The sequence below is a fragment of the Perca flavescens genome, chromosome 3 (assembly GCF_004354835.1).
Source record: "Perca flavescens isolate YP-PL-M2 chromosome 3, PFLA_1.0, whole genome shotgun sequence".
In the NCBI taxonomy this organism is placed as follows: Eukaryota; Metazoa; Chordata; class Actinopteri; order Perciformes; family Percidae; genus Perca; species Perca flavescens.
Genome location: NC_041333.1, coordinates 26,218,459 through 26,231,728, shown reverse-complemented (window position 1 = coordinate 26,231,728; position 13,270 = coordinate 26,218,459). Strand labels below are relative to the sequence as shown.

The window sequence follows — 13,270 nt, the reverse complement described above, 5'->3', positions numbered from 1 at the left end:
AAGTACTTGAAGTATGCATTATGCAGCAGAATAGCCTCTGTCAGTGTTGTGTCATAAATATTATGATGTTATAAAGACGTTGCCTTTAAAATGTTGTGGAGAAGAAATAAAAGTAAAAGACATGTACCTAAAAATAATTATACTTCAGTACTTGAGTTAATGTACTTACAGTGTTTTTTCTCCACTTGTGCTGGTATTGAAGGAGCGGTTTGTAGTGTTACATTTGTGGTGGTCTGCACTTACATGGCTAATGGTTTGACTTATAAGCTTAGCACGTTACCATTACAATCAACAGATAGTAAAGCAATTATTACCTAAACATACTTTTATTACATTTTAAGGACATCCTTTAGCTTTAATCTTCATTGGGTACAGGAATGTGCACACAAATATGTAGATATGCATTTCTTCTTTTATTGCATTCCTCTATCTTGTTCCTAGCCCTCATTATTTTCTATCCTTCTTATATCTTCCCATTTGTCATCTTTCATAATCGTCAGTCATCACTAAACCCTCTTCTTGTTGTTGCATTCTATTTTTATTTTCCTACTTTTCTCCCCCTATAGTTCTTCTCTCTGCAGTTGGATTTGAGTGAAAGTGACAGCAAGCTCACCCATACACCCACTCTTCCGGATCACACACACAAATGAATGTACACATCCTACACACAATCACAGACGACCACAGATATACATACAGCACTGCATGCGCTCATGCACACAAGCACACAGGCTTGATTTGTATGCACATTCATGCACACACATTAACAAGCTGTGACATTTGCAGACACACACACACACACACACACACACACACACACACACACATAATGCAACTCCTCCACCCACGGCCTCCACAGTGCCTTCAGTCCTCATTTGCCCCATTGTTCACTCTTCCAGACGACATTGATCAGAGAAAAACATCCATTTAATTCACGTACTTCCCCTTCACTGCAGCTCTGGCAGGCTATAAAGAGCAGCACACAGACCTAAGATCCTACAAACACAACGAGAAACACCCACAGGGGCAAATGCTCAGCCCACACAAAACCAATTTAATCAGGTGCGCCCTAAGAACATGGCAATTTCCTCACACCGTTTCATTTTCAACTTAATGGGAACACACAAATACAAACCCAAGCTGCAGTAGTTTAAAGCAAATCCCCTCTGCAGCTGCTGTGACTCATGTGTCACTGTATCAATGTTGCCATTGATCTCATCACCAAAGGAGGTGAGGGGATAAGAGGCAGATTAATGGAGGAAGAGACTAATTAGGTTTGGAATCAATTAGAGCCAAAGAATAAAAAAGCAATTACAGAGGTGAAGCGCAACAAAGGTTTGGAAAGGTATGCGTAACGATCTACGGGAGGGGATGAAGTACAATTAGAGATGAGACGTTAATGACCACAGGAGCATGGGTGACAGAGGAAGGCATGGAGGTGTAAAGGGAAAAGGAGTAGGGAAGGAAGACGGGAAGTGAGAAGTGTTAGCAGATTGAGTGTGGATTAATTAAAGATGGTTAAAGACCAGCAGAGGAAGGAGGAGAGGAGAGGTGAGAGGAGAGGGTGTGTGTAGTCTTCTTTGAGTGGTTTTTGACTTTAATCAGCTCGCAAGTGGACTTCTTAAAGGGATACGCCACCGTTTGTTGAAATAGGGCTTATCACGAACTCCCCTAGCTGTAGATAGGTGGGCCAACGCATTTTTTGTGCATGCTTTGTTTTAGTCCGGTGCAACACCAGCAGCGCTGCAGCTAGTTAGCTTAGCGTAGTGAATGGTATCCTATATTGCCGGTTAGCATGTTGTGAGTAAAAGTGAGCCAACAAAAGACAAAAAAACAACCTAATTACTTGCACTGAGACAAAAAATGCGTTGGCCCACCTATCTCCAGCTACGGGAGACCGTGATAAGCCCCATTTCAACAAATGCCTTTAAGTCATAATAGGGACCAAAAAGAGATGATGCAGAGAGTGTGGGCATAAAGAACACATTTACTCAAATACTAGAGTATTATTATTATTATTATTATTATTATTATTATTATTATTATTATTATTAATAAAAGAGAAAAAAGAAGACATTCCTGTCTCTGGCCAGTTTTCCTGCTGGCTTTGCAGAAGCGTTGACACTGGTAGCACACAGTATGCGCAAGTGCATATTTGAGCACACACATTTAAGTAACTGGGACGAATCCTGAATTCACGCCAGCTGAGAGGTACAGATAAGCCACCATCTATTTGGAGCTGGAATCAGCAGCGGATAGTACACAGAGCTTCCTTCAGGACCATGCTGCCCCCTTGACACTGCAGAACTGTGATTTGCCAAGCCTCTTAGTCTGGGACTGCTGTGTCAAGAGTCTCTTTCTGCCTTTTTGGTTGATATTGGGGCTATTTATTCATATCTTACTCTGCACTTTAGCTGTATTCTACTGTTTAAGTTGTCTAATTCTATTTAAGCTTATTTTTATGTTCTATTTTAGTTTGTTTTACTTTTTAAAAATCCTATTTATGTGTCTTTTAAAGGTGCAGTAAGCGGTGCTGCGCAAAGATTGTTGATATTTGAACTCAACTGCCAAACAAATAAGTCCCTCTTTAGAAGCTCCATCCCCCAGATCCATAGACAGATAACTACTGGCCCATTCACATGCTGTCCCCCAAAAAGTGTATTTGATTAACATCACTTACTGCACCTTTAAGATTGCTTTGTGTTTAATACATGTTCTTGATGCCTTTATTTCTTAAAGCACTTTGAATTGCCTTCAGTGCTGAATGGTAGTGTACAAATAAACTTGCCTTGACTTTATATGAGTATGATTTAGAAGCTCCAAAGCCTGAATAAATATTACAAAGTCAGCAATCACGGACAGTCATACTTGGAGGGTTCCAGCGGCAGCTGGCAGTAACTCCCCACTAAGCACACAAAATGTTGACACAAATCAATTTCTTACACAAAAAATGGTGGTGGGATACCAAAGATAGAAATGTATTTTCGGGTGTGTATTATGTCACTTATAGTGCTCAGGGTAAAGGAACTTGTTTCAGAGAAGGGTTTTAGTAAATTGAGCTGTAACTTTTGCTAAAAAGCGGCCACTAGGGCCAAAAATGATAATTACGGGAAAGTGCTAAATGTCAAAGCGTAGCGTAACAGTGGTAGAAATGAGTCAGAAAGTCAGTGAACTGACAAAATTATGTGCAGATATATCTAACTTCAGTTTATTAACATTTGATAACATTAGCCACCATAAGCTACTGGTCATGGCAGACCAAATCTATCAAATCTATCAACACCGTTATTTCCCATTTTTTTTAATAAAATCTATCTATCTATCTATCTATCTATCTATCTATCTATCTATCTATCTATCTATCTATCTATCTATCTATCTATTTATCTATCTATCTATCTATCTATCTAAATAAGGCTGTCAAGGAAAAAAACACAGAGGGCAATGAACTGTGCAAGGGAGCTTGTATTAAGTTGTATTAAGCATGTTAGGCCTTTATTTGATAGAACAGCAGAAGATATGAAAGGGGAGAGAGAGGGGGAATGACATGCACTAAAAGCAAAGGTACACGGGTCGGATTCGAGCCGGCGGCCTAAAGATTAATATTTTCATTTGTAGGAGGGAGAATGTTATTCTTCCAAAATTACAGTCTTACTATAAAGTCAGTCCAGAACAGAGAATGAAATATAATAATTTTCTGCATTAAAGCTAGTGCATAGTTTCTGTCGCCCCCATGAGGAATTCTAAGTAATGACAAAAACACTGTTGGCGCGTACACATGATAAAAGCCTTCCTTGACCGCACATGCGCCCCCACCCCTCCTCCATGCAGTTGCCAGTAGCCAAGGAGGACACGGAGGATTAAAAAACATAATGGACTTTTCAGATGAGGTAATTATCTTCGCAGGAAAGTCACTGGACGTCACAATCTTCTGAACATAGCCATACATATAATAGAGAGAGAGTTTTGTGGAGCTGATAGTCTTAATTAGCTTTGTAGCAACTCATTTTGGAAATGGCTTGAGTCTAACGGACATTTATTAATATGAAAAAGTTTTGCACTAAAGCTTTAATAATTGAGGTGTATCACATGTACCTCATCTGTTTTTCAGATGATACAAGTAGATCTTTGCATTCCTTTGCTGTAAATGACTTAATTAAAACCTTCATCTCTTGCTAGATGTCTTGAAAGATGTTTAATGTCCATTATTACCACACACACACTGCTTCCTCTGGAGAAACAGACTCATACTGTAAATCAAACAACATCTCCCTCTGTTCTGCATTCAGAGGGAGCATGTTTGCTCAGGGGGACTTTTGCTTGCACATATTACACACACTCACCATGTACTGGACATGTATATGCACATAAACATGAATGAAGACCCACTGGCAGTGGCACACACAATTGCTAGAATGTTCATGCATGCATAAAGAAATTTACCCTTTGGCTCACACACAATTCAGAACATTCACATTTCACATATTATTCACATATTCTTCTTCTCATGACAAAACTACAACTACAAATAATACAAATTAAGAAATATTCTTATTTTTATGTCCTAGAATTATAAAATATCTGTTGCTTTCCTTGAATTTCCTCCTGTGGCATGAACACAGTATTTTGAGTTTAATTTATGAAAATATATAGAAACACTGTTCCTATCCACCCACTCCCATATGCAGAAACCTAACTTCATGCCCCCCACTCATCGTCCTTTCCACAGTCAAACGCATACACACATATGAACACAAAATGGTGCCATAAACCATCCAAAAATATAGCACCATAACCAGACATTGCAGCACCGTTGCAGCATTACTCGAAAGATAATTTGCATGCCACCAGGCTTCCACTGGCTCTCTCACAGTATGTACAAGGAGACTTATGCACACACGTTTACTCTACACACAACACAAATACATACTCACACAGAGCAACATTTTTCTCAAGTTTGAGACAATGCAGAAAGGTCAAAGAACAAATAGATTAACTCTTCACTTGATTATGTGTGTGTATGCAGCTCACGATAACAAGTGTTTTACTTAACCTGCAACTCCAGCTGGAGAGTTGTCACACAAATCAGCAAAACACACACACACACACACACACACACACACACACACACTCACGCCTTTCCCATTTTCAGTTAGCAGCCAACAGCTTCAGAGGGAACGGTTATGAAAGTCTTACCTCGGCTCCCCTGCAGATCCTTTACAAGCTGGGGTGAACATCTCGCAGTCAGGGGATGGTGCAGCATTAGCAGAAGACCAGCTGCCAGAGCAGGAGAGGTTGAGTGTATGTGTTTGATAGAGGAGAGGAGAGAGGGGGTAGCTGGAGAGGGAGTGCATATAGGGGGAGGGTACAGCGATAAAGCGCAGGGTAGGACAGAATTACGAGATGAGAGACAGCAAGAAAATGTGTGTGTGTGTGTGTGTGTGTGTGTGTGTGTGTGTGTGTGTGTAAGAATAGAAGATGGTGTTACCATGGAGAGGGCTACGCCTAAAATCCTTTGGAGTACAAGAAAGCTGAAAGAGAAAATCAGGCTGAATTCTTTTTTTTTGCAAAGGCAGAAATGACAGACTTAAAGATCATAGGGGATAGTCACTAGAAAAGGATATTAATAAGGAGAGAGGTCACTGAAAAGTTCCAAGGACGATGACCCGGGGCAAAATGAGCTCTCAGTTTATCATTAGTAGCGACAGCAGCATCGCACAGGTCGAATACTGATACATAGTCTGACTTTATATGCTGTAAACAAATTAAATTTCAAAATCCAGATTGAACTATTTTTAAGATGAATATTTGACCTAAAGAAATCATCACAATAAAACCTACAGAACACTCTAAAAAAAAGCACATGCTGTGCTCTGCCTTTGGATAATCTTCAGAGAATTCAAAAGTTGGTATCCACAAACAAAATGTGTTCTGACAGCTTTCTTGTCCATTTGTGCTATTTGTTTAAAAGAATAAACTTTATATTCATAGTTCAGGGATTATATGTTTCTCTGTTTTCTAGCTAGACATTTATATATGTCCATTTGCCATTTACAGTATATTTATATCAATAATATAGGCAAAATCAAATTATGATGTAGTGCACTACAACATGTAGTGAGTGTGTTTTTGCCTCTGTATGACTATTACAATGAATAAAACCCTGCTCTCGCCTCACAGAAGTGTGCTAAAAGGTTTTACCGTAAAGGTCACTGATTTTGATTTTTGACACACGTTTCAACTCCCATCACTGACACACGCATACACACAATAACCACCAAACACTATGGGACCATTGGTGTCTGTTATTCAATAAAGTAGATCCCCATTGAAGTACAAAGGATATCAGATCAATCACCCACCCACACACACACACACAAACACACACAGTATGTGATTGATGTGCTGCTCAGAGGCCACACTGGTCCAATGATGGCCATAAAGAAAACACTCTAAACTATTTGTTATTGATCTGGTATCCTGCCTGTGACTTGAACAACACACAGACCCACAGCAGTCTTAGAGAGAGAAACACAGGAAGAGAAGACAAGATGGCAGGTTTAATTACATCTTGCCCCCTTAATGCAGACACAACTGAGCCTCTGTCTATGTATCTCACCCCCCCCCCACACACACACACACCACCACCACCACCACCAATGGCAGACACACACACACACACACACACACACACACACACAAACACAGACCGACAGACCGACAGATCAGAGCATCGTCCTTTCATTTGTTGTGTTTGTTTTGAGGATGGATGAAGAGGTGTCTTCTTTCCCTACAATCTCCAGGCAGTTTAGTGCTCGGGTATCCTTTGTCAATTCTAATTGGTCCTGCAGGTTGGGGTTGCCTTGGAAACCAGTTCAGAAAGTGTTGGTTGGAGGTCTGCCAAAGGTTTGGATAAGATTGGCTGTAATGAGCTACTGTAACTGACACTGTATCACTGATGCAAATAGAGACACGCTAACACTATGAATAGTGAAGCGGTTTGCTATTTGTAGTCCTCTTTAGACGTCAGAAACATGCCGTCTTAAGTTATTTTAAATACAGCTCTAATGAGTTGAACACACAACATGCTCCATTTGGTCAAACTTTCTGAATACAGAGTACTAAACCTCACTTTGAGGATGACAAACATCCAAATAAACCATAACTTGTGTAGTTAAGAGGAGGATTTATAAAATCTAAATTGGAGGAGCCTTGGTTGACGTTGGTGACAGCAGGTATAACTGTTGCATGCTGTCTGCCAGTAACAAGTCCCCCACAGGCTTAAATTTGTCTTTGTGAGCTTCAGTAAAAGGCAAACTCTCTGAGCCTTTGTCAGGGTGTGAGCTGATGGTAAGCCAGAGCTTATAGTTCCTTCCTATTATATCTGTAGGATTTCATATCCATCCTGTTACAAAAGTTAGGCAGCAGTAACTGTGCTAGTAGCTGCTCTAGATTCGGTGGTGTTGACTTTGTGTTGGCAGGAACAGACTCCAGCAGACTGAGCACTGCCTCTTCCAAGCTGTGACACCACAGAGAGACTACTGCCTGCTCCACCAATGACAAACACTGGCTGGACGCAGCTACCTAGCTGTATGTTAAGCAGCTCCACCTTTACCAGCTTCAACATTAAACCACTTAAAATTATAATCACACAATATAATTTACATTTTTCTGAAATAAGACATTCTGCATGAATACTTTAACTTCTAACGCTAATACTTTTGTGCTTTTACTTGAGAAGTTTTAAAGCATGACTTTTACTTTTAACAGAGTATGTTTACACTGTATTATTGCTACTTTTACTTAAGTACAACATTTAAGTATTCCTCTGCATGTCTTATTATAATACATTATTATATACAACTATTAACAACCTTGAGAATGTAATATTGATACTAAGTTGACTCTCCCCTTTGTTTAGATATTGATTATCAATTGGTCTCAATAGCTTTCCATTTTTCTCATATTATGCTTTTTGGCTTTTTCCCTTTCCTTTATTGTTTTTATATCTTTTTTTGTGCACGTTATAGGTTTACAAAGTGAAAAAGTCCACCCGAAAGGCACTTACCATCCCCAACAGAAAACACCATCCCCAACAGAAAACACACAAACTGCTCTATTGAAGCAGAAGTGTGATGCCTCACTCGGTAGCTAAAACAGAGAGCTCAACACACAGGGTGAAAAGAGGAGCTGCAGCAATGTGCAGTACAATGAAAATATGTATTTTTTGAAAATTAAACCATGTAAACCTATTCTGATAGAACCTCTAAATACAATTATGAACCTGAGAAATTAGCATAGCATGAGCACTTTAACACCTGCTGTATGTTTATAAATAATGTAAAAAAAAAAATACTGGTATTGTGTGTTCTCAGATGTTTCAAAGATGATCAAAAATGGATTGACTTTGTGAATAACAGCATAAATATATAGACACTGATTCAGAATTTTTTATAAAAACAAGGCTTTTCCAGAGTCATAATATCTGTGTATATACAGCATATTCATAGAGAAATATTTTAAATAGATAATAAAAAATGTATCTTCGTTTTTCTCAGACAGAACACTGTTGTGAATTATGCATCTAAAAGGCAAGCAATATATCTTGTCACTGACAGAAAACAGTGGGTGAGAGGTATGATTGAAAGAGTCAGTCAAAGGTCTGTTACAGGATTTTCTGACTGTAATCAGGTTAAAGGATAGGTTTAACATGAATCAAATTTTTTTTGCTGTCCATACTGGACATTAAGAGATCTTATACTTTTGCAATTTTAATGCAAGTGATGTGAGACAAAATCCAGTCCTTTTTCCGGAGCAAATATACATTCAAAAGTTATCTAAACTTAAAAGTGTTAGAATTATCTCATTATTACAAAATTGCAGTAATTTTAGTATAAATCTTCATCTTTCCCTGGACAGTGTTTTGTACTAAAAAGATATCAACCTTATATGGCTTCAGATACACTTTAGGAATACATTTTTGCTCAAAAAAAGGACTTTGGATTCAACACAGTCTCACTCCCTACTCGTCAAATGTATAACGCATGGTCAAGGACCCTGGCGTCAAGTTTCAACGAAATAGGGGTACCCTTGACGTTATTTTTCGACGAGGGGGTCCGTCAGATAACCATTCATGTTATTCCCTCACCGTCGGATATCGACAAAAGAAAAAAACACGCCCCCCGCCCCTTAACTCGAAATCTGTGACAGTTATTATTGGTATTTTTAGCCCAATAACCGCTGTTTTAATCAACATTATTCACGAGATATTATCATGGTTTATATGTATTTCTTTTTATGTTATTATTTCGGTCTATTTCGGCCAGGTAAGCTGGATTGCTTTTTTGTTGATTTATATTTTTTAAACTATAATGCTGCATCTATCAACATTTATTTAGATGTTATCATTGTATTCATTTCTTTACTTTAATAATATTATTTCGGTCTTATTACCGGTGAAATATTACAGCATATATGCTGTAATACAGAACATTACGATATACATATATACAGTCAGTGATTGTGTCACCAGCAACAACACGTTGCTCAGTTTTGTTCCAGTAAGTTATGAACCATAATAACGTTTAAACGAATCCGCGGAAAACTCCGGAAGTGACGTAGTACGTCCCGCTCAGCGGATACGAAGATAAAAGTATATAATATTCGTAATATTGATGTTTTTTTCTAACGTTGTATTTAAGGAGTTAAACAATAAAGATAGTTATAATAATTAAATACAGTTTCATGTATTTGTCTCATGTATTGTGTGCTCCCCCCACCCACCCAGGAAGAACTACAAGTGCTCAAGCTTTGTAACAGCTTCTGTGGCGTTTCTTATGGGAGTTGTAGTTTTAAAGTATATTGGTATATTTCTCATAAGTAGAAGTTGGCAGTGTATAATTTTGGATACACCCTGGGGTTTTTTGGGATGGGGAACACACTGGTGTCATCAGATTTTAAAAATCGAATCGTTAAATAGGTGAAAATAGCTTATTACCATATTTGACAGTGCTTACAGTGGATAAACTTTGGTGACCATATCTACATGATAGCCGAGGTCCAGAGCTTTCTATAACAGCTGGTTTTATGTGTGTAGAACCTTCTGTTGCTAAATGACAAGCCTTCAAACATGGACTGGGTTCAAGGTTCAGAGGTCAATATTTCAAAGCAGGAGTAATGTATCCTCTTCAGACTGACATATGTTCCTCTCCAGGTTGAGACCTTTCCAACGATGTGTTTGCTATAGTCCTACAACAACGTTTTAATTTTTACACATCATGGAGACCACTTAGCAGGAGATAGGCCTACTTTATTGTCCCCAGAGGGATATTTGCCTTGAGTTCAAATGCTTCACAAATAACACTTGACATATTGTTTTATCATACAGCTGACATAATTACAATAAAAAACAACATGAACAAAGTGATATGTAGTCAGACTGAAGCTCTTTTGGGATTAAAAATAAAAGCTGCTGCTGATATAGCTGCCAAAGCAAGCTGAAAGACAAAACATTTTAATGAAAAAAGAAGACTTAATTCAAAAATTTCAATTATTACATTACAAAATGAGTTTAGCATTGAAAGAGTGGCTGTGTGTTACTGTAAAGAATAGTGGCCCAATGTCACATTATCTTGTTTGCTGTTTCGGTCTATACTAGCGACGTCAAGAATGGCCCATTTGCAGGACACACCCAGTTTGCACTCAAAGAATTTTCCATTTAAAAGCTAGACCAAAACCCTCCCCATAACCAGTAACAGCTACAGATGGAAGATTTAGAAAAATAGAAATAGTAAAAGATGAAAAGGGTCAGGGGTGCTGTGATTAACTGGCCTTGCTGTAGAAAGGTATTCTCCCATGGGTTTAACTACTGGATGACTGAAGCCGAGCTCCAGGTTCATCTCGGACCTCAGCCGTGCTTGTAATTTTGTTAATTACAGACACTATGAAGGGACCTTTTAACTTGTGACAGAGAAGAACTACAGCGAGAAATTTGTCTTGTGGAGTTATGCTGTGAAGGAAATCATACTGTGAAGCCATTCCAGTTTCTACAGTTTTTTTCATTTCACGCCATTCACTATACAGGAAGTTCAAAAAACCCTAAAAGCTTTAAATCCTGGAAAACCTACAGGTTTTATGCTGATGATACCGTGATATACTGCTTAGCACCAACTCTTAAAAATGCTTTCGTTGTCATCCAAAATACCCTTCTTCAGCTAAAACTTGTTCTGAATGCAGATAAGACCAAACTTATGTTGTTTACTGGCTCCAGAAATAGACCCCAAAATGTCCCCTCTGTGGTCACTCTTAGCGGTAGTGAAATGCAGGTGATTACGTCTTACAAATGCCTGGGCATTGTAATTGATGACTCCCTCACCTTTAAGCCTCATGTGCTTTACCTGATAAAAAAAGCTTAGGCTAAAGCTGGGTTTTTATTTTTGAAATAAGTTGTGTTTCTCTTTTAATGTAAAAAAGTGACTTGTGGCTGCTAATGTTTTTTATCTGTTCTGGACTATGGTGATTTGCTGTTCATTGTCTTTGGTTGACACAGCCTACCATGCTTCCTTGAGGTTCATTACCAACTTTAAAGCTTGGACTCACCGCTGCGAGTTGGCCTGCTCTGGCGACTTGTAGGCTCCGTCATTAGTATAACTTAATTTATAAGGCAATGCTTGGTGTGCTACCTCCCTACATATGTTCTCTTATCACGTGGAAAAGTGCTGGTTGGCACTTCTTACAATCTCACATCATTTTGCTTTCTGTCCCTAATGCGTGCACAGAACAGGGAAAAAAGGCTTTTGTGTACTTTGTCCCCACTGCATGGAATACGCTGCAGAATGACTTGAGACTAAATGAATTAATCTCCATAAATGCTTTTAAATCCATTGCTTTGCTTTTTTGCTTTATTAACTTTGTGCTCTTGTGTTTCTTGTCTGTAACTATGTGATTATATATGCTGCTGCCTGTCTTGGCCAGGTCACCCTTGAAAAAAAGATTCTTAATCTCAATGGGTTTTCCTTATAATAATATTACACATAAGGACCACTAGGTGGGAGTGAAAGACCAATGTAATTGGATGGCACGCAGCTTGTGGTGCTTAAAGCGAAAAAAAAAAAATACATTTGAAAAACTAAACAACATGTCTCTTTCCAGAAATCACAACCCAGTTACTCAGGATAATCCACAGACCTGGTTTAGAGCAGTTTCATGTAGGAACTCTAGTAGAAAGAAAAATAGTACTTTGAGGACCACAAGCCGAGTGCCATATAGTTCCATTATATTGGAGAGAAGGCAGACATCTCCAACACTAGGCACATCAAAACAATGTAGATTGATAAATAGTATTACAACTAAGAGGAAAAATATTACGTTTTGATGGGGTGAACTATCCCTTCAAACGAGTTTGAGGTGTACAGTGAAATATTCATAACACACCCACCCGAGAAATGCCACAACCAGTGGATTGTTGCAAAAGGGCAAAACTAAGGTTAGGGTTAGGTCTCCTGTCGCCCTCATAGCACAGAATTAAACAAGGATAATTAATTTAAAAAAAATTCAAAATACTGTTTTTTGCTTGCACATAGAAATTTAATTGTTTAAATCAGTCACTTCGAAAACATAACATTTTATGTCAACTATCAAAACATAGCCAATGTTTTGTATGGTGAATGTATGGTGTATGGTAGTGCCTTTGTCATGTTCTCATACCATTTACACTTTCATAGTTCACACACTTCATAGAAAGATGAGTTGGCGCCTTCTGGAGGGAGACCAGCTGCAGCAAAGGGTCCATCATCAGGTTTTATTTTCACAAGTAAAACTGTTTGATATACAACTTGACATTAAGGTTTCAAGCAAAAGAACTAATTATTACATGTCTGACCCTAGATAGATGTAATAGGCCTATCTTGCAAATTAAATATGGCTTCCTCTTTTTCACATAAAATAGTGCAAAGTATTTTTCAAATCAATTAATTTCTGCTGTGCAAACACACAATGTTTATAATGTAAAGCTTGTAGGATGGAGATAATCTTCTTCTGTGTACCAATCCTAAAGAGAAGCCACTTTAATGAAAATCTCAGAGTCCCAAGGCGTCTTTCTGCATGTTGCAACCGAACAGAGCATTTCCAGCTTTCACACACTCTGTCACAAGTGGGGCTGAAATAAAACACAAAACAAGTGAGTGCAGCAGAGTAAATGTGAGCAAACAGCTGATTTTAACCAGCACACACTGTTAAAAACAACAGATAAACACTTATGATTCTGGTTATT

At 38.4% G+C, this 13,270-nt stretch overlaps 2 protein-coding genes across 5 annotated transcripts in view; both read right to left on the bottom strand.

The window, feature by feature from the left end:
- The window catches only part of rap1gap2a (RAP1 GTPase activating protein 2a), a 101,569-nt gene extending 96,301 nt beyond the window's left edge, over positions 1-5,268 (bottom strand). The window contains exon 1 of the mRNA XM_028571137.1: positions 5,197-5,268. Coding sequence (XP_028426938.1) covers positions 5,197-5,237 — 41 coding nt within the window. The 5' untranslated portion in view covers positions 5,238-5,268. The remainder of the gene's footprint in view (positions 1-5,196) is intronic.
- A 7,293-nt stretch (positions 5,269-12,561) lies between these two features.
- LOC114552449 (von Willebrand factor A domain-containing protein 5A) overlaps positions 12,562-13,270 on the bottom strand; it is a 36,543-nt gene continuing 35,834 nt past the window's right edge. For all 4 annotated transcript variants that reach the window (XM_028573242.1, XM_028573245.1, XM_028573247.1 and 1 more), the window contains one exon: positions 12,562-13,156. In XM_028573242.1, coding sequence (XP_028429043.1) covers positions 13,077-13,156 — 80 coding nt within the window. In that variant the 3' untranslated portion in view covers positions 12,562-13,076. The remainder of the gene's footprint in view (positions 13,157-13,270) is intronic.